At 45.4% G+C, this 22,537-nt stretch overlaps 1 protein-coding gene across 1 annotated transcript in view; it reads right to left on the minus strand.

Annotated features, from left to right (window-relative positions):
• Nucleotides 1-22,329, minus strand: part of c42h14orf119 (chromosome 42 C14orf119 homolog) — a 29,326-nt gene extending 6,997 nt beyond the window's left edge. The window contains exons 1-3 of the mRNA XM_041236919.1: nt 22,139-22,329; nt 16,232-16,488; nt 15,574-15,720 (exon numbers count right to left, since the gene is read on the minus strand). Of these exons, the coding sequence (XP_041092853.1) occupies nt 15,574-15,720; nt 16,232-16,486 (402 nt within the window). The 5' untranslated portion in view covers nt 16,487-16,488; nt 22,139-22,329. The remainder of the gene's footprint in view (nt 1-15,573; nt 15,721-16,231; nt 16,489-22,138) is intronic.
• Between the last annotated feature and the right edge of the window lie 208 nt (nt 22,330-22,537).

Genomic DNA, 22,537 nt, shown 5'->3' on the forward strand with positions numbered 1-22,537 from the left:
CTGCCTATTGGTAGGTGTCTCTGAGCTCTTACTATCAAAGCTGCCCCCCTTTCCTCGAAGACCTCCTCGGTCCCGGCAACCGAGGGAATAAAATCTCCAGGAACAACCTCTTTCGCGGTGAGACCGTGATGACAACCTCGTGGGTCCTTGGGCAGACCTCCCACCGGTGGAGCCTTGGTACAGGGGTAAACCTCGCCAGGCCCAGCTTCTCCGCCCCTTCCAGCGAGGCCAGTTGAGAACCGTGCCTCCACTGAGTAGGCGCTGTGGCTGGGTGATCCCAAGAGGAGCGTACCTTCTCCATAAAGAGGGAAGGCGGGAAGTGCTGAGGCCGAGGATCCACGCCATGCCGCCAAAAAACAGAGCGACCTGGCTCTGCTGCTGTTGCCAAGGGTAACTGCAGGGACACTGCCGCACGCCCCAGAGTACGGACATTGACCCTGATATCGGTGGCGCACTAGTAAGTGAAGACACCTCGGAACTAGGGACCGCTTAGGTCGGAAACTCGGGTGATGGAAAGCACGTCCTCGTCCAAACATAGTGCCTGGTCTTCCTACTCGCCCTGTTCGGCCAGGAAGAGCACAGCGTGTTAAAGGTGCCCACAGAGGAACTGCATGACACGGAGAGCGTGTGCAGTACTTGCACTGACTACTGTGGCATTAACACACCGCGTGCACCAAGCACTGTGAAGCATTGCTGTCCTGCCTGTATCGGGTAATGAGCACCGCGCGCACCGTGGTACTAAAGTAGCATGTGCAGAGCACGCACCGCTGTATTTAGAAAACACCGGGGGCAGGTATGCAATGGTGCCTACCCTAACCGCATGGTCACGCGACTAGCGTACAACAGGGGGACACAAGGGCCGAAGCCGCGGTGGGCAATTGACAGCAATACACAATACAGTACAGTACAGTACAGTACAGTGGGGGAGAGCACACTGTCTGTTCGACTGTAAGGCCCAACACACGAGGTTGTGGGCCACCACAGCTGGCAAGAGATATCTGAACTCAGCCACGGGGCTGGCCCCGGTGAGGAATACACAGCTGGTTCAGCTGTAAGCAGCCGCGCTGCAGCTAGTCCTCTCTGCAAGCACGGGGACGCGCAGCACAATCAAAACAACAAGGCCCCGACCGGCGGCCCAAAGGAGGCTGGTGGGCTAACTCGACAACGGGGACAAGGCAGGCCTAACAGCCCTTTCCCAAGTAAAAAGGAGGAGAAAAACACACTCACTCTTTTAATAATACTACACCAGCAGTCGACTCACAGATGACAGACAAGCAGCCTGACACGCGTAGCGAGCAGGTGCTGAAGACAGTGTAAGAAATTGAAAAAAAGGCTACAACTTAGGAGCTACTGATTCCATGAAAAGCGGCAAGCCAGCTTTCAGCACAAAGTGCAAGGGAACTAGCAGCACAGAAGGTCTTGCCAACTTGAGAAGTGCAAAGAGGTAGATCCTTCCCTGCGTGAGGATTATATTCCGTCAGTAGGCGGGACCGAGGAGGTCATCGAGGGAAGGGTGGGCCTATGGGCAACAGTGACACCTACCAATAGGCAGGCGTATATCCCATCAACAATGTCTGGTGGACATCTTCGAGCTGAAAGGGAACCCTGGCTTCTGGTTTTCTGTGTTTTCATTGTGATGTTTTGTAACATCAACTAAATCTTTAAATAAAGGATTCCTTGGAAGCGTTATTGAAGTCTGCGTAACTTTATTTGAATTTAGCTCAACAGGAATAACTGCCTCCAATATTCTTCCGCTATGCACATGTCTTCAAAGTTCTGCGCATGTGCAGGTAGCAAAAATACACCACCACACCGGGAGGCCTTATTGGTTACTGATGGGTTGGATGCTACATGAACCGAGGGGTTTATCTAAGATCTTTTCCTGCTTGAGAAGTGAGCAAGAAGACAGTAACAATGTGCAGTATGGCTGGAATTCCTTTCAGCTTGCTCTGGGGTCACGCTCTGTTGCTGGTGTTGATGAGCGCGTGTTTCCTTTATAAACCGGCTCTGTATTATGGAAAATATCAACTGGATGAGCCCATTCAAGAAATTCTCATCAGTTATTATATAACATTAATACCACGTTTCAACGCGATTTAAAAGCAACATCATGCAGTTCCATAAATACCATAAAGGGAGTATATTGCCAACTACCAGTGAGAAGAAAAAGATTCTTAGAATACTAAGAAGTGCAAAACCCTATTGACCTGAGATAAATGTGTTAATTGGAAAGCAGCGTGGATTGTGCTGCTTGTTGGCCGAAGCCTAAAATATTAAAGTTATCTTTTGTTACGTGGAAACAAAACAAGGGCTGCCCCTAGCGCTATTCCTTTAATATGGAACTGTGGGGGCGGGGAATCCCCACTTTGCCATGACGACAGAGACAGACAATCCCTGTTATAATTACTGTAACACAGATCAGCTGAAGTTTGTTATACAAGAGCCAGCCCTGTAAACTAAGACACCATGTTGGGTACCTGCTGCAGCTGCTTGTATGGTGTTAGTATAGTGTGTAAAGACAGCTGCAAAGCACTGCAATCATTTTTTGTATTTTTTCTCCGACTCAAATTCGAGGCTGTCACCGTTTTGCTTCTCCTCTCAAAAACGGCGATTGCTTCTCATAGAACCATAACCTTCGTTCACTGAAAGAGAATGACAACCATTACCGAATGGGAAGAGCCCTCTCTGACCGTCAATCACCGAGCATATATAAAAAAGCTGCCCTATCAGGGCCCTGCTGTGAGGGGGAAGTCCCTCCCACCTCCTGTTGAAGAGGGACGTCCTCACAGTAGCATATCGGCATTTTCTATCGAAAACAGGGGTCAGCCGGTGACACGACCTCGAAGGGTAATGGTTGTCATTCTCTTTCAGGGAAATGACAACCATTACGGAATGGGAAGCTGTACCAAAGCTGTCGTGGCTCCAGATTACCGACAGTACAGCCTCACGGCGAAAGCCTCAGAGCCCACATGACGCCTAAGGGCATGCCGCCTGCAACACCCTAGAGCCCAGAGAGAGTCTCGCTCGGTTTGCAATATCAAGGCAGTAAAAACATGCAAATGTCTGGCTAGCTGTCCATGTAGCAGCATTGCATAACTCATCACCTTGTCGATCTCCACGACCTTAGTTTGCGTCAGCCACAAATGCCAGTGAGTGGCCACCATCGGCGCCAGCGACCTCCCTGATGCCTGGCCTAACTCCCGCATTAGGTCAATCATCACCCTTGCTATCGCCTGGAGCTCCTGCGTGTCTGCTTCTGTAACCCTTTCCTGCAGCCTCTCTGCTAACTGGTTTTGGTAGAACACCGGTATAACCATGGCATTAGTTGCTCGGACTGACAGCGCTGCTGATGCGTTTGCCTTTTTAAGCATTGCATCTGTCGTCCTGCAAGGCTTAGACAGGCAGGTTTGGTCCTTATCCCCCCTGGTGAAGGTGGAACCTTGCACCAATACCGTGACCATGTTCCAAATTGTGGGGAATGTGCCTAGGCCCGCTTCTTGGGCTCCTGCAGTGTGCAGCAGAGATGCTGCTGTTCTGGAGGCTGAGGGTGCAGACGCTGGGTGGAGCTCACCAGTTCCAGGAAGTCCTGGCATAAAGGGAGGGTATTTTGTCGGCGCCCTTTCTGCTGGAGGAAGGTGTTACCTTTTCCCTCCTGTTCTGTCGGTCAGGGAACGTCCGTGGCTGCAGCTGCACGCTGCATTAGTGTCCGGAACTCTTCCCTATGTGACACATGAGGCAAAGGCGGTAAGGAGCACCCCGATGGAAATGGCTGGGTCCGAGACATCTGATCTGGACGCCGTGAAGGACAGATGGTCTGGGCTAGGAGGTCTAGGCAGAGGGGATGGGGAACAAGACTGTGGGGGCTGGGACTGCCTGGTGGTAGGGGGGGCAGTCTGCCCTGTGATTTCAATAGGGTCTCCAGCTTGATCTGCTGAGCCCTTACAATCTCTGCCAGCTCTGCGAAGCGCTGGTAATGGTTGTCATTCAATTGAAAGGGAACTCAGGAGTTGAATAACCAACCCTGCTTAACATTGGAGACCTGCGAGAGATCACTGTCTGTCACCCTGGGAATATGAGTGAGTGTCTGCCTTAAGTTACATGTTGGGTAGTTGCCAGTGCACTAACTAGAATTTGATATAGACACCACTGAGCTGGGTAGTTTTGAACAGGATTCTATATTAGGGTTATATAGCGTGGTCCTGCCAGCATCTATCTGTTGGAATGGTGATGGTCGTATCTCAATGTCAGGGTTTACTCTTGTGCTTGCAGGACTCACTCTGACCCCCACATGTTCCCCAGTGCAATGTTTGATTTGTCTTTTTATTAAAAGGAGAATGTCTACCTATTTTTTGGTTTGTAATATTAGGAGACTGACCATCTACTAAGCAGTCACAATGGTCTGAATGAGTTTCAAAGACAAGGAGGCACTTGCATCTGATCTATTACAAACGGTTTGTTATACACACCAGAGTCATCAAGTGGCCCTGCTTTAAAAAAAAAAAAAAAAAATCCATAATGTTATTGTAGCAGGGTGGTAGGAAAGCCCTGCTGTTTACTTGCATTGTTTGTTTATTTTTAGAACGGGGTCTCCCCATCCGCCCCTGTGTTGTTGTTTTGTATTTGTTTATTGTTTTATAGTTGTGTTTATAGATGATGGCGAACCGCAGTGTGTTTTGTTTGTTTATTAATTTGTATGACAGCGTAGCTGTGCTTTTAGTTTTGTTATCGTTTTGCAGCGTGGATGGGAAGCCCCATCCACATTATGAAACTCGTGCAGAAGGTGGCCATCTCCCGAATTAGTCACCTGTATAAATACCTGCAGCTCTCTGCACTTGTGGTGGGTGTTCAGAGGAGGAACGAGAGCGAGCGAGGAGTGAGAGAGGAGAAACTAAATTTAAAAGAATATAAGGATCTGTGAAGGCTACTGCCCAGCCAGACCTTAATTCATTATTTGTGTTCGAGATATATTTTGTTTCACTGTTTTATTTCTGCTCTGTGAGCAAGTGTTTATTTTTGTTCAAATATTATTTTTTTTTGTTTGTTTGCTTTAAATAAAACGGCGCACGCGCCACTGCACTGTACCTTTTGTTCCGAGCAGGAAGAATGGAGGGCTGAAGGGGCCCCCATGTGCGGAGCCTGTGGTGTGTTTGGGCACGTTCTGGAGGACTGCCCCTATGGCGACCCCCAATATGAGGAGGCCTGGAACCAGGGCCTTGTTGGGGATGCGGCAGAGTGGTTCTAGGTGAGAGACCAGACTCCGCCAACGCCCAAGAGGGAGGATCCCAAACAGCCACAGCCCAAGCCTGCCCCAGCAGAGGAGGAGTGCCTGCTGGTCCCACCACAGCCACAGGAGGATGTTGGCTGGGAAGCCCTCCTCCACAGCATGGGAGTGCAGTATGGCTGCTGCATCTGTGGGGAGTGGGGCCATTTCCCAGCTAACTGCCCCCTCCCACCAGAAGAATGCCTGATGCCTCTGCATCCACCACTGCCACCAGCAGAGGGAGAGAGCCTGCTGGTTCCCTTTCTGCCAGCAGATGGAGCATGCCTGCTGGTCCTGCCTTCACCGCCAGAAGGGGAGGAGCCCCTGTCGGCTTTGCCATCAAGAGGAGAGGAGCAGGAGCTGCCTCTGTCTCCGCCACCAGGAGCAGAGCAGCAGGAGCTGCCTCTGTCTCCAACCCTGCTAGAGGGAGAGAAGCAGGAGCTGCTTCTCCCTTCAGTATTGGAGGGACCAGGGCAGGATGCTGCCAGACCTCAGCAGCCCCTGCATAGGTTGCTGAGGGGAGCACGGGAGAAAAACGCCCCGCCACAGTGGCTGCGAAGAGGGCCAAACCTCGCACCACAGCTAAGCCTGGCTATCCTCCCGCCGTACCCTCCCGAGGGTCCATTGCGGCCCTGCCTCACACTGCCCAAGGGTGCCTGCCTCGCACCGCCCAAGATAGCCAAGAGGAAAGCTGTCTTCATGGACAGGTGCTTCAACTCGATGGAGCATATAGGCTCAAACGGGGCCTGCGTGAGAGCCTCCAGTACAATCTCACGGCTCCATTCGGGGACAGTAGCCCTCCTAGGAGAGTGCAATTGGCGAGCGCCTCGGAGAAACCGGGTAGCAAGAAAATGCGCGCCTGGGGACACTGAGTCAATGGGGGCATGGCAAGCAGAAATAGCCGTTAGGTAAACCTTCAGAGTGGAAGGGGGAAGGGGGGACAAATCAACAAAAAAACAGAAGGGAGACCGCATCAAAACAAGAACAACAACTCAGGTAAGACAACCATTAAATGTATTTATCTAAATGCTAGAAGTATCAGAAACAAAATTCTAGAACTTGAAGCTACTGCACTAACAGGTAACTATGATGTGATAGGTGTTACAGAAACGTGGTTATCTGAGAGTGATGGGGACGAATATAATATTTGTGGGTATACACTGTATAGGAAAGACAGGCAGGACAGAAGAGGAGGAGGGGTAGCGCTATACATAAGAAACAGTCTTGAAGCCCAGGTGTTAAACCTGGACAAAGAAAATAAAACCGAATCAATATGGGTCAGTGTTGGAAAACATGGATTGAGAATTGATTAGGGGTTTGCTACGCATGTGGACTGGCAGAGCTATACTGGTGTTCTTTTCTGAAAAGAGACTAATATTGCAGATAGCAGACTGTTTGGTTCAAATTGCATGTACTGCTAACCACTGATAGAGACGATGCGTCTACAAACTGCCCAACAATGACTGCAAGCTAACGAGATAACAATGCTGTGGACTAGAAGGGAACAGGCGCTAGACTTCAGAGAAATCAAAAGAGATAATCCCACTGGCATCAAAGGGGGTCGCAAGGAGATAACAAAAGGCAGATGTATGGACCTTTTGTCTCCAGGAGTGTGAAGAATGCACTGAGTTCAGAGGTTGTCACACTAGACCACACACACAGACACACACACATTAACACTCACACAATAAATTAAATTACCTTGACCATTGGTTAATGTCAGAGAAAGGGGAGGTGGACCATCTATACAGAAGGGTATTTAATGTCACGCAAGCATTGTAATTTTGAGTTCTGTATGTCCTGTACCTGGGACCAGACTCCCTGCATATTTCAATAAACCTGGCAACTGATTGAAGAAAAGGACTCTGTGCATTTTCTTGAATCTACTTACCCACCATCTATTTTTTAAGTACTTCAGTCAGAATAACGGACAAAAATTCAAAAGGCATAATAATAGGAGCATGCTATAGACCGCCAGATTCAGACGGTGAGCACAATAATCTGTTATACAATGACATTAGAAATGCGTGTAGCAAAGGAGAAGCCATACTAATGGGGGATTTCAACTTCCCCCAAATAAAATGGGAAAACCCGGTGGGTAGCGCGAAGGATGAAATAGAAATGGTGGAAATGACAAATGACTGCTTCCTAACACAATTTGTGAAGGCACCCACTAGAGGGGAGGCATGCCTTGATTTAGTCTTTTCAAATAACGAAGATAGAATAACTAAAACAGAGGTCAGAGAACCACTGGCAAACTCAGACCACAACATGGTCTCATTTGAAGTGTTTTTTAAATCCCCAAAAGAAATGACTAAAGCTAAGGTTTACAATTTTAGAAAAGCAAACTATGAAGGTATGAAACAGAGACTAACAGAAGTAGATTGGAGTAAAATAGAGAAAACACCCACAGAAGAAGGATGGTTGTTCTTCAAAAATGTAGTACTAGAGGCACAAAACAATTACATCCCTAAAGTAGACAAATCTAAATGTAAAACTAAATTGCCAAAATGGTTTAATAGATCAATTAAAAAAAATATTCAGCGAAAAAAGGCACTTTACAGAGCATTAAAAAAGGACCAAAAAGAAAGTACACAGAAAGAGTACACAGAACTGCAAACGCAAGTCAAAAAGGAAGTTAGAAAGGCCAAGAGAGAAATAGAAATAAACATTGCTAAGGGAGCTAAAACCAATTCCAAAATGTTTTTCCAATATTACAACAGCAAGAGAACATTCAAAGAGGAGATTAAATGTTTAAGAGATACAAATGGCAAAATCGTAGAGGAAGAAAAAAAAATAGCAAATATGTTAAATGATTACTTTTCACAAGTTTTTACAAAGGAAGATACTGACAACATGCCCCACATGTCATCCAGTTCCTATCCAGTTTTAAATAACTTTAGCATAACTGAGGCAGAAGTGTTAAAGGGACTAGGAGCTCTTAAAATAAACAAATCCCCTGGGCCGGATGAGATCCTCCCAGTAGTACTCAAAGAAATGAAAGAAGTAATTTACAAACCGCTAACCAAGATCATGCAGCAGTCTCTTGACACAGGGGTGGTACCGACAGACTGGAAAATTGCAAACGTAATACCGATCCACAAAAAGGGAAACAAAACTGAACCAGGTAACTACAGACCAGTAAGCCTGACTTCTATTATATGCAAACTTATGGAAACTATAATAAGATCCAAAATGGAAAATTACCTATATGGTAACAGGGTACTGGGAGACAGTCAACATGGTTTTAGGAAAGGGAGATCGTGCCTAACTAACTTGCTTGATTTTTTTGAGGATGCAACATCGATAATGGATAATTGCAAAGCATATGACATGGTTTATTTAGATTTCCAGAAAGCTTTTGACAAAGTCCCGCACAAAAGATTAATTCTCAAACTGAACGCAGTTGGGATTCAAGGAAACACATGTACATGGATTAGGGAGTGGTTAACATGTAGAAAACAGAAAGTACTGATTAGAGGAAAAACCTCAGAATGGAGTGTGGTAACCAGCGGTGTACCACAGGGATCAGTATTAGGTCCTCTGCTATTCCTAATCTACATTAATGATTTAGATTCTGGTATAGTAAGCAAACTTGTTAAATTTGCAGACGACACAAAAGTAGGAGGAGTGGCAAACACTGTTGCAGCAGCAAAGGTCATTCAAAATGATCTAGACAAGATTCAGAACTGGGCAGACACATGGCAAATGACATTTAATAGAGAAAAGTGTAAGGTACTGCACGCAGGAAATAAAAATGTACATTATAAATATCATATGGGAGATATTGAAATTGGAGAAGGAATCTATGAAAAAGACCTAGGAGTTTTTGTTGACTCAGAAATGTCTTCATCTAGACAATGTGGGGAAGCTATAAAAAAGGCTAACAAGATGCTCGGATACATTGTGAAAAGTGTTGAATTTAAATCAAGGGAAGTAATGTTAAAACTGTACAATGCACTAGTAAGACCTCATCTTGAATATTGTGTTCAGTTCTGGTCACCTCGCTATAAAAAAGATATTGCTGCTCTAGAAAGAGTGCAAAGAAGAGCGACCAGAATTATTCCGGGCTTAAAAGGCATGTCATATGCAGACAGGCTAAAAGAATTGAATCTGTTCAGTCTTGAACAAAGAAGACTACGTGGCGACCTAATTCAAGCATTCAAAATTCTAAAAGGTATTGACAGTGTCGACCCAAGGGACTTTTTCAGCCTGAAAAAAGAAACAAGGACCAGGGGTCACAAATGGAGTTTAGAAAAAGGGGCATTCAGAACAGAAAATAGGAGACACTTTTTTACACAGAGAATTGTGAGGGTCTGGAATCAACTCCCCAGTAATGTTGTTGAAGCTGACACCCTGGGATCCTTCAAGAAGCTGCTTGATGAGATTTTGGGATCAATAAGCTACTAACAACCAAACGAGCAAGATGGGCCGAATGGCCTCCTCTCGTTTGTAAACTTTCTTATGTTCTTATGTTCTTATGGAAGGTGAACTACCAGCCTCAAGCAGATCCTGCAGAAACTGCAAGATGACAGGCATGGGACAGGAGATTGGATCATTACCGTCAGTACGGCACAAATCTTGGAAATATTTCCACTTACAGGCATATAGTGACCTATTGGAATGTGCCATAGCATTCTGCAGCGTACCCACGACCGCCCATAACAGCCCTAAGGCTGACCAGCGGTCCCTTTCAGGGGCCAGACCCACACCTGGAGCCTGCCCGGCTCCGGGTGCCAAAGTGTGCCTCTCGTCTGACTGAGGAGATCCCGGCGAAGCGGGATTAGCTGGCACAGGGATGAAAACCAGATTCTCCTGGGCCACCTGGGGGCCACTAGGAGAACTGATGCCTTTTCTGACCGGACCTTTTCGAGAAAGACCGGGAGCAATGGCAGAGGCGGGAACACGTAAAGCAGCGCTTTGGGCCATACGTGGGCTAGGGCGTCGACGCCGCGTGGACCGCCGCAGCGGTGGAGGGAGTACCATAGGGGGCAGTGTGTCGTCTCCGCTGAAGCGACGAGATCGACCTGCGCCTCTCCGAGCCGTTCCCAAATGCGCTCTACCACCTGAGAGTGGAGCCGCCACACCGACAGATGTGGGCCCTCCCTCGAAAGGAGGTCCGCTGCCTGATTCTCCACACCCAGAGCGTCACCCGAAGGGACTGTAAGTTCTGTTGGGCCCAAATCAGAAGCCTGAAGGCTAGGCAATGCAACCCGGTCACCCTGATGGTTGACATACACCACCACTGATGTATTATCTGTGCGGATCAGCACATGTCTGTTCTGCACCATGGGTAGGAAGTGCTGGAGGGAAAGGAACACTGCCTGCAGCTCCAGCATGTTGATATGAAGGGGCGTCCAACGGCCTGACCAGGGTCCGCTGACTCCTCTGCCTTCGCAGACCGCGCCCCAACCCGAGTTGGAGGCGTCTGTCGTCACCACCCTGCGGTTGTAAACCACTCCCATTCGGACTCCTAGGCGCAGGTGAGAGGGAATCCTCCACCAGCGCAGGACCGCTGTACATGCGAGGCACACTGTAAGCTGACGGTGCCTGTCGCGTTTGGGAAGTAACCGGAACGCACTGAGCCACACCTGTAGCGGGTGCATGCGCAATAAACCCAGCTCGATGGCTGATACCGCTGCTGCCATCATACCCAGTAATTGCTGGCACAAAACAAGGAGCGAAACAGGTGGTGTTGTAAAGCTGCTACCCTGTCGTCTGACAGGTATGTGCGCATCATAGTGGAGTCCAGCCGGAGCCCTAGGTACGTTCTGCACTGCTCCGGTGTTAGACGACTCTTGGCATCGTTAATGGTGAGGCCCAGCCTCACTAGATGCTCCGTCACTAGCGCCGTGTGGGCCATCGCTCCCTCCCGTGACTGGGAACAGATCAACCAGTCGTCGAGGTAATTCATCTCCCTGACTCCTTGCAGCCACAAGGGGGTGAGGATAGCGTCTACGCACTTTGAAAACATACGGGGAGCTAGGGAGAGGCCGAACAGCTGCACGGAAAACTCGTCCACGCCGCCCTGAAAGGCGAAGTGGAGGGATTTCCTGTGCTGTGGACGAATGGGAACGTGAAAATACATGTCCCGTAAGTCCATCATGGTGAACCAGTCTCCCGGCCGGACAGACTGGAGTATGTGACGATGAGTCAACTGAGCTGTGTCTGTCTGTCTGTCTGTCGGCTGCAGTGTCTGTGCTGTGTCTGTCTGTCTGTCGGCTGCAGTGTCTGTGCTGTATCTGTCTGTCTGTCTGCTCCAGTGTCTGTGCTGTGTCTGTCTGTCTGTCGGCTGCAGTGTCTGTGCTGTGTCTGTCTCTCTGTCTGTCTGTTCTGTGTTTGTCTGTCATCTGCAGTGTGTGTGCTGTGTCTGTCTGTCTGTCAGCTGCAGTGTCTGTGCTGTGTCTGTCTGTCTGTTCTGTGTTTGTCTGTCTGTCAGCTGCAGTGTCTGTAGTTGATTCTGTGTGTCTGTCGGGGTGTGTGTGTGTGCGTCTTTCTGTGGAACTCTTTCTGTTTTAGAAACCGGTTGAAAAACCACAGGTCCAGGATGGGGTGAAAGCCACTGTCCCGCTTCGGTACCAGAAAGTATCTCGAGTACAACCCCTCTCCGAGAGAGGTGGGATCTATGAGACGAACTGTGCACTTGTTCAGCAAGGCTGCCACTTCGGTCTGGAGCACCGAGGCCTGAAGCAGATCCTTCACGTACGTATTCGTGACACCGCGAAAAGGAGGGGATACCAAGTGAAAGTGAAGCGCTTAACCGTATTGTGTGGTTGCGAGCACCACATCGGAGGTGTAAGCGTGCCAGTAGTGCAGCTGTTGCACCGTGAATTGGGTCTGAGGCTGCCAGCCTTCAGAGGCCCTGCTAGGGCGGAAACCCTGGAACCGCCGTCACGGTTGTTGCTGTGTGGGCTGCCTACGGCCATGCCCACCACGCTGAGGGAGGGTCCTGCCTCTCGTCTGAGATGAGGCCTGTAGGCGATGCCTAAGGTCACCTGGCGGGGCTGTGGGAACTGGCACTGTCCGGGTGACTGTTCGCGTCTGAGTAGCGTGCCAGTGACCTGCACCAGAGCGGGTGGAGGGAGTAACGTGGCTACTTGTCTCGAGGCCTCACGTTCCCTAAGAGACCGCTGCAGGATCTCCTCTGAACACCGCGTGTACCGTGCAGCACCGCTATAATGAGCACCATGTGCACCAAGCACTGCGTGCACAGATGCACCAAGTACCGTGCAGTACCGGCGCGCTAGCCTGTATCTGTACAGCGAGACAATGGGCACCGTGGTACCGAAGTAGCACGGGCAGAGTCTTACGCACCGCGGTATTAAAAAACACCGGGGCACCTAGGCACACTGCCTACCCTGACCGCATAGTCACACAGCTGAGCAGCGTGTAGCATGCAACAGGGGGACAGGGCCGAAGCCGTGGCGGGCGATTGACTTACACACACAGTAAACACAGTAATACAAAACAGTATCAGTTTTACTCATCCCAAAAAGCAGGCTTTTTGCTACTTACTCTTTTCTACAGTGCCTCTTTTGTGTGCTATCTACACTGCTACCTGCCTCTGCTACCTTCTACCCTCTATGTTGTTCACTCTGTCCACTATGACTTCTACTCCTATCCCAGTCTTTCTCTCCTATCGTGGTTGCACAATCTCTCACGAGCACTGCTTTAACACTTCCAACCTGACCTCTCTACCACTCCCCCATCTATTCATTCCTCCTGCTCTCTCTACCACTCCCCCATCTATTCATTCCTCCTGCTCTCTCTACCACTCCCCCATCTATTCATCCATCCTTCTCTTTCTGGCACTGCCAGTCAGCTTGCAACAAGGCTGACTTCATCACTGCAGTCTGGCAGCTATCTTCTAAGTTTAGTGACATGTACACCAACAAAGAATTGCAATAATTAGATAATCAGTTACAAATGCATTAAATTGGCAACATTTCTCAAATGATAATATGCTATCCTCACAACAGAATTAATATGCAAATCAAAAGAAAGCTCAGGGTCCAAGATAACACCCAGCTTTTCTCTCTAGTGGAAGAAAATGGAATCGCCATCAAAAATAATATGGATTGGATTACATTTCGCTAAACCTAGTTTAGAGCCAATTAACAAAACCTCAGTTTTATCAGTGTTTACTTTCAACCAGCTTGTAGCCATCCACGATCGGCTCTCAGTTAAACACTTTGTAAGGGTATCTACTACCTGTACTGGAAATGATGCATAGGATTTGTGTATCAGCATAAAAATGAAAGCCAAGATTGTATTTCCTCATAATGTCCCAGAGTCCCACACTGAGCAACAAATGGTCCAAAACAGAGCCCTGAGGAACGACAAACTGTATAGCATTTCAGGTGCAGTAGCCCGATTAAGCTCTTTCTCAGTCTCCTAAAAACCTAGGTGTTAATCTCAACCTGTCCTTCTCTCAACACATCTCTTCCCTTACACACACTTGCCACATCTTTCTTAGCAGCATCTATCAAATCTGTCATTTTCGCACTACTTATTCCACTAAACTCCTGGTCCAAGCCCATGTACTCACCAGACTGGACTGTCTAGCTATCCACCCCCTTCAGCTCATTCAAAATTCTGCTACTCATCTTGTATTCTGTCAGTCTCGCTACTCTCATGATAGCCCTCTGCTTTGCACCCTACACTGGCTACTTATCTCTGCTCACATTCAATTCAAGACCCCTGTTCTTGCCTATTGCTCTCTTCACCCCACTGCCCCCTCCTACCTCCAAACCCTCGCATTTCCCTACACCCCTTCTCCACTCTCCATCCTCCCGTGCCCGCTTCTTCTCTTCCCTAACCCCTCTGTGGTGGAGCAGCTACTGGAGAACTTCAGGACTGCTCCGTCTCTCACTGCCTTCTGCTGCCTTCTCAAATAGAGAGACCCCTCCTACTCTGCACTGTATTTTCCTGACCTAAGCACCACAGTGACTGGATCCTCACCTGATGCACTATTGCACTAGTATGTCATTTTACATATACATTGTTGTAATCTGAACCTGGTGCATCTTATTTCATATTGTAATTTAGTAGTATTATTTGCACTTACTGTAAACTACACTGTATTTAAATACTGACCTTGCATTGAAACCCTGTAATATCTGTAAAACACCTTGGATAAAGACGTCTGCCAAATAAATAAATAAATAATATTAAATAACTAGTTTAGTTTTGCTAGTTTTATAACAGTTACAAAAGCTGTGGAGAAAAATATCACAATGTTAAGTTTTACAAAATTGCAAATATGTCTTATTGAAAAAATATAGAAGAAAATCTATTACAAATATAAACTATATTCTGGCACGTGAAGAATTCTTTATTCTTAAAGGAATTTGCTTTTTTATTATTCTTTTTTTTATTTTTTTAAATTACCGTCCTCTTATTTTTTACAATATTTGCAATCACTCTGAGTGGTTCTTATTACTTATATTTAGAGCAGTCTGTGTTGCTTTGACCGAGTTAGTAGCTGCTCTTCAGTTCTAGTTCCCAGCACTAGACACATTTAGGTTACAACAGCTAAAGCGTCTTCACAAAAGAGCCACCATCATCTAGTGAACTGCCACTTTGGATCAAAACTGTGTTTTGCTGCAGTACACTAGCTGTGCACTAGATGGAGCTGGTACTTTCTAATCTAAAGATGGATGATCTGTCCTACATTACATATGGCATGCAACTGGAACCGAAAATGATCACGTTTATCAAAAATAAACACAGTATTTCAGTAATTGCAATAAGAACTACTTAGAATAATTAGAAACAGATAAGGTGACATAACATAAAAAAAAAATACATATGCTTTAATCACTAAAAATCCATATTGCCACAGAAACATACAAAATAATATGCCAGTTGCAGAACAGCCAGCAAATTCTGCCCCAATTTCTAGAGAGGCTCGTTATCAATGCGCCACAGAAATAATAATAAGACTACAGAGCACCTTTGAATTCAGCACTGTCAAAATGTAATTTTACAAACAGAGAATACAGAATGAATCTCAGTGACGGACCAGATTCCCGGCTTCAGGACTGAGGAACATCCTGATAGAAACTACAGAGTGGCAGAGACATTTTCTCACCTCTTATTAGAGGTAACAAAACATATTTAAAGACGCTTTGGTTGAAAGAGGAGCAGTGGTAATGCTGTAAGTAAAGGGATAGCAGGATAGTTGCTCTAATGAAACTCTGTTTCATTTCTTTTTATTCACTTGTCTTTCCAACAGACAACCTTGTAGCTCAAATTCATCGGAGACTGAAATCAGTCTGAAGCGGCTAGTCCTTGCCCGCAGTGCCAGCCACCTCCTGGTAGAATCGAGCCACGAAGGCCGGCTCCACCCCCTCCAGCTGGTGCAGAAACTCGTTCCTCTCCTTCTCACTCCAGGTCTCAAACCACTGGGTCCAGAGTCGCAGCTGGCACTCAAAGATACTGGGAGCTCGGTCACGCACCTGGGGAAACAAATTATGTGGTCTGTTGTGATATTAAAAAGCCTAGTCAAACTAAATCTGCAATCATTGTTATTTTTATTACTCAAATGTTGTTCATAAGGTGCTTTGACTGTGAGTTCAGGAGTGGCTCTTTAGTTCTACTTGCTTGCCATAGATAAATGTAGGCTACATAAGCCCAAGTGTCTTTACAATAGCATGTGTTTCTTTCTGAACTGCACACTTGAGACCTGTGTGACGAATGGAAATGCACAGCAGGATTTATGGAATTGTTTTGTCAGCTATAAATTACTTCATCATCCCTATTCAGCTATGGAAATATGACTGCTATTGCAGTTTCCCCAATTCCAGGTTTTACTACAAGATTCATTAGCCCCACAGTGTTTATAGGCAACAAACTCATGTATTATTAAATTGAACCAGGAATTGTACAAACTGCTGTGCAATTGGAGTCTTATTTCCATCCCTGCTATTAAATACTCCATTGCTTTCCCACACTGCTTCCTCCTCTCACCTGCAGTAGCGACAGCCCTCCCAGCAGGGAGCACAGTTTCCCAGGCACAGCTTTTGAGACCAGGTCCTCCAGGAAGCGCTCTCTCTGCACGGGGCCCCAGCTCTCAAACCAGCTCAGCACACACCGCAGCTCCTGACACGTGATGTAGGACAGGGCCTCCCCTCCAGCAGGGGGCAGTGTCAGGGGGGGTGCCTGCTGAGCCGGACCCTGCAGGGGCTCGGAAGCACCACCTGCATGGCTACTCAACCACGACATCTCTATGGGAGCCAGGAAAAAGGCAATATTCAGTTGGACAAAACTGGTTTACAGACAGGTTTAAAACATTTATCTGATTGTCATGAAACTTGATATTAACATGAACCTGCGCTGCACGACTCACCCTGCACACCAGCTGCTCGCCCAGCAAATATAAGTAAATGTACTACTTCTGTGCCACCTATCCCACTCAAACAGCCTTTAGGGCAGGAAACATTTCATTTTCACTTAAACACACGTGCCAATTAAAGACATTCTATAAGTGTCACATTTCCGTCATTCTTTTGGCAAGTTTTTCTCAAGCTCATTATCGTAACGTCTATTATTATCATCATAACAACGCTTAAACGCCTATTATAATTATACAATTTTAAACCATCCAAAATGCCTCTGGAACCTCCAAATAAAAAGAAACACAAATTTGTATGTCAAGAACGGAAGGAAAAGACTACGAAAAAAGAAAATCTAAAAAAACCTGTTGTTAAAATCGAAGATGAACCCGGTGTGTGAGTTTTTCTGCCTCAGCTAATTGTCAGGGTCAGTTTAAGAACAGATTCCAGACCCTCACGATTCTCTGTGTAAAAAAGTGCCTCCTATTTTCTGTTCTGAATGCCCCTTTGTCTAATCGCTATTTGTGACCCCTGGTCCTTGTTTCTTTTTTCAAAAAAGTCCCTTGAGTCGACATTGTCAATAACACATATTTAATGTGTTATTCAATATTCACATAGTTCTGCATGCTACCAGATTTTTTAAAAAGATGCCTGTATTTGTAAATTTCAAATCGTTTTTTCTCTACACTACTGCATTTGTTGGAAGAAATGCATGACTTTTGTTGGGAATTGCTTTCTGATTTTGTTTTAAATTTGAACCCTAGTTTTGTTTTCAAAAGCATAACCTATTTTTGGACCATTCTGCCACTTATTGGTCTGGATTTTGAAATAATTTTGCATAGCATTTTTAGTTTTAATTGTATTTTATTTAAATTAGTTTAACAGCAGTTCTCCTAACTGGCTGAACTCTAGCCCCTCCTTCTTCCCCGAGCCAGTAAATCGAGTCCTGTTTATTTTTATATTTTTTTTAATGACCCACTTAAGTTTTTTTGTTACGAAGTCCTATTCGTTAATTTTAAAATACAAAATAACATACCCTTGTCTAGGGGCCGCATAGTTTACTAATCATGGTGTAGTTTTACTAAAATCTGTGATAAAAAGCAGGCACATCCATCACATTGGTAGGTAAGCATTTAAAAATATATATATTTTCAGAAAACATTAGTAAGTACTTAAGCCTAGTAATTAGAAAATACATTTTTTTCTGTTTTCAGAGGTATATTATGACCCTATCTCAGAATGGGGGTACACGGTAGACTAGATTTTCTGAAAAGGGGTACGGGGCCCAAAAGTTTGAAAACCACTGGGCTAGTTTACTCAAAATCTGTCAGTCTGAGTCTGTGTTGTGCTTCTGCTGTTTGCTATTTGATCATGATGAGATGTCAGATTTTTCTAGTTGAACAAGATTTCGTAACTGGAATTTCGGAACCAAAATTGTTAAAAATATTTTAGCCAGATGATAATGCAGATCTGCACTCTGATCCTAGAATCAGATGTGTTCAGATTCTTTAAGCCCCTTCTTAAAACAGTCGTGTCTGAAACTGAAACAAGATTTGAGCTTCTGCTAGTTTAGCTTCAACTATGGATTCATGTTTGACATGAAAAAATGTGCTACTGACATACAGAATTGAGAAGGCGTGCAAGGATTTCTCAGCACGTGCAGTTAAAGATCTGTCTGGAGTGGGAATGGTTAAAAACCTAGGAGTTTTTGTTGACTCAGAAATGTCTTCATCTAGACAATGTGGGGAAGCTATAAAAAAGGCTAACAAGATGCTCGGATACATTGTGAAAAGTGTTGAATTTAAATCAAGGGAAGTAATGTTAAAACTGTACAATGCATTAGTAAGACCTCATCTTGAATACTGTGTTCAGTTCTGGTCACCTCGCTATAAAAAAGATATTGCTGCTCTAGAAAGAGTGCAAAGAAGAGCGACCAGAATTATTCCGGGCTTAAAAGGCATGTCATATGCAGACAGGCTAAAAGAATTGAATCTGTTCAGTCTTGAACAAAGAAGACTACGTGGCGACCTAATTCAAGCATTCAAAATTCTAAAAGGTATTGACAGTGTCGACCCAAGGGACTTTTTCAGCCTGAAAAAAGAAACAAGGACCAGGGGTCACAAATGGAGTTTAGAAAAAGGGGCATTCAGAACAGAAAATAGGAGACACTTTTTTACACAGAGAATTGTGAGGGTCTGGAATCAACTCCCCAGTAATGTTGTTGAAGCTGACACCCTGGGATCCTTCAAGAAGCTGCTTGATGAGATTTTGGGATCAATAAGCAACTAACAACCAAACGAGCAAGATGGGCCGAATGGCCTCCTCTCGTTTGTAAACTTTCTTATGTTCTTATGTTCTTATGTTCTTAAGTTGAAGCTGATCAAGGGTATCTACGGTGGCAGATATCACAAAAGCAATTGAATGCTTTAGCTCTCCACTCAATCAAGGGGAAAGAAGCAGAATCAAACTTTGATACTGTACTTCAAAAATTTGCCTCTGGAAAACCAGAGACGGAAAGTCTTTTGTTATTGACTGATAACTGTCAATTCAGCCCGTCCGAATTCACTACTTTAACTACACAGTTACATTTAAATAAAAAAATTATTATTACTGTGAAGTGTGAGTTCTGTTTTCTGTTAACTGTGTACTATGTAGGCTTCAGTAAAAAGGAAAATTAGCTAAAATCATTTAATTTTAATTAAAAATAATCTGTTACTATTTTCACACTGTACAGTAAAGTGTAAAATGCAGCAGCACAAGTTGTTTTGTGTTACCGATAGGCTGAAGTAAAAAGAACGTGTGCTACAGGTATTCATTGATTTTAGTGAGGGACTACCAGTTATGAAAACCTTTTTGATAGAGAATTTGGGCATGAAGGTGGGGGGTTCCCACTCGGGGTCCATTGCCCGGTGCTGACAAAAACCTGGAGCCGTCCCTGCTGTCACACTTTCACATGCTTCAACAGAACAAGAATGTATCCACATGCATCCACACTGCATACACTGAGGCAGTCTCAAATCAGCTAGGTACATTTTTTTTTTGAAAAAAAAAAAAAGTACAAAAATATATATATATTTTTTTTTTTAATAAAATGTGCCCATTTGAATTTTTTGGCATAATCGACATGTTTTCAAATTATTATTATATTTATTTGCCATTTTGCCAACATTATTGTCATCTCAGGTGATCTCTCATCATAGAAATTTGCCAGATGGTGTATTGAAACAGAAATGTTCGGCTCTCATTGGTCAGTTTCCCTAGTTACGCCACATGTAGCTCCAGAACTGGATCAAGATTATGGATCAGTGGAGGAGAGCTCCCAAGGGGCGGTGCAGAACTGGCCGAGCGACGCCCAGGCGGGGGGGGGGGGGGGGGGGGGGGGGGGCGACACTTAGATCAGCCAGGGTGTCCTCGGTTCACCACACACCAGCGACCCCTTTGACTGGTCGCTTGCCTGTAAGCCTCCCAGAGCTGCGTGGTCCTCCGACGCTGTAGCTCTGAGATAGCTGCATGGCAGGCCTGCAGAGTGAAAAAAAGCAGTCGGCTGACGGCACACTTTTCGGAGGACAGCGTGTGTTTGTCTTCGCCCCTCCCGAGTCAGCGTGGCTGTGGTAGCGATTAAGCTGACCCTAAAATCAACTGGCCATTTCAAACTGGGAAAATAAAAAACCTGGTAAAAATCAACTCGTGACTGCTAAAATGTAATAAATAAATAAATACATAAAAAGATTACAGATCAGTGGAGTCTGATCCAGACCCGCTTAGTACAACACCTTTTTTTCCCCATTCATTTTCTCCCCAATTTTGGAAAGCCCAATTACGTTTTTTTTATTTCAGCCCTGCTCACCGCTGCCACCCTCACGCTGACGAACAGAAACATGCATCCTCTGAAGCGTGTACCATCAGCCATCTTCTTTTCACTCTGCAGGCCTGCCATGCAGCCACCCTAGGAGGACCACACAGCTCTGGGCAACTTACAGGCAGTCCCGCAGGCACCCGGACAGTCTATAGGGGTCGCTGGTGCATAGTGAGCCAAGGACACCCTGGCCGACCTAAGCATTCCCCACCCGGGCAGCGATTGGCCAATTGTGCTCTGCCCCCTGGGAACTGGACTGGAGCATAATGCGGCACGGAAGTTTACGAAAATGCAAGTGTAAACAAACAAGTAAAAATGCATTAATTTACTGCATATTGGTATTGTGTCTGGTCTGGGAAGGGGGACACACGGGCGTGTTTAGAGAAATTCAGCGGGACATCTTTTATTTCAGGGGGGCATTGGCACAATGGCGCAGCCTAGCAGGAACACTGATTACATATGAGAAATGCATTGATTTGGTTATCAAACAAACAAAAAAAGCTTTGCATTTTTTTTGCCCAGGCGCAAGTGTAAAACAAAAAAATTCTCCTGACAGCACTGAAAATGTGTGTTTTTCTGTGTTATTCCACTGCAGACGGATTCCTATGATCCTTGTTCATGGCATAGAAAGAGTTTAACTGAGGGCATCCTTTCGATATGTTTGATTGCTCTCTCAGCAGCGTGGATGAAAACAGACTGCTTGGCCTTGCACTGCTGCTGTATGTCCACAGAGACACGGAGGTGTCCAGGGAGGAAGTGTTACAGAGTTTCGACAGATCAGGCCATAGCAGGATTGGCAAACTCCATACTTAAAGTAAAGCCTTCTAAATCGTGGCATTATACAGACTCAGCAGTCCGATCAGTCGAAGCACTAGTATCAGCAATCTTACCAGTCTGACCAGTCCCAGCAGTGGCAGCACCAGTCTTACCAGTCCCAGCAGTGGCAGCACCAGTCTTACCAGTTTCAGTGCATTTCAGTAGCAGTGAACCAAAGGCATGTCTCTCAGTTATGGTATAAACCCCATCTACTGATTCATATTTATAAGTTATATTTTTCTTGTCCTTTTTAATATCACATTTTTGCCTCAGTAAAACTCTATTCTTAGCTACACCTGTAATGTCATCTAGGTCTAACAGTAACATACAACTAATCCCACACTTTTTATTAAACTATTTATTCATTGCCATGTCTTATACTATCCTGTGCATGCTGCTGATTACGTCGGCATGGTCATCAGCTTACAGCCGTGACCATGAAAGCTGGACATTTCAACAGCGAGTATCCGCACTCAGGATGTGTGCAATGTGCTGGTCACAAACATTAAGGTAAACTGTAGAATTAATAAAAGACTAAGTCAAGCAGGCAGGTGTTTTGGGAAAATTCCTGTTTTCTCTCCCTCCATACATCCCCCAGAAGATTTAATAACTTTCATTTTGAATAGTCTTAGCAAAAGGTTTAAATCACAACTTGATAAGCAGTCTCAGGTCAGCTGCTGCACGGTCCAACTGTTGTTTTTGAAAATGTCTCAACCGCGCAAGAAGAAAACTAATCATTTAAAAACCCGACGTGCGCGCTGCTCCACTCGTAACAAAAACATCTACATACTTATAATTTCATAAAGCCTACTTTTTATTTAAAAACAGTGTTTAACAGTGCTATATACAATTGTAAACATGTATACGTACCGTTTAGGAACACACCAAATAATGCTTTCTTTAGAAATGTTTACTTTGTTGCTCCTTCCACGAAATCGACATGCTGTTTGTGGTTGTTTTACTAAATCAGTGTTCCTTTATTTATTTATTTTTTTATTCAGCAATTCAACAACATCATTTCTCCATTTTAAACCATATTCGTCCACTTCCGGAAACAGACCTGAACGACGGGCCGAGTGTTTCCGAACTTGTAATTCCGAAGAAAGCCGAAGACTGTATATGTCGATCAGTACGTTTACATGAGATTTTCAGAAAACGAATGTAATGATTCGGAAAATTGTGTTGTTTTTTTAAAGCGACACATTTCTGTGTTTACATGACTTGGAATAGATAATCCAATCACACTTCCGATAAATTCAACTGTGTGCA

Source organism: Polyodon spathula, chromosome 42, assembly GCF_017654505.1.
Source record: "Polyodon spathula isolate WHYD16114869_AA chromosome 42, ASM1765450v1, whole genome shotgun sequence".
Taxonomy (NCBI): Eukaryota; Metazoa; Chordata; class Actinopteri; order Acipenseriformes; family Polyodontidae; genus Polyodon; species Polyodon spathula.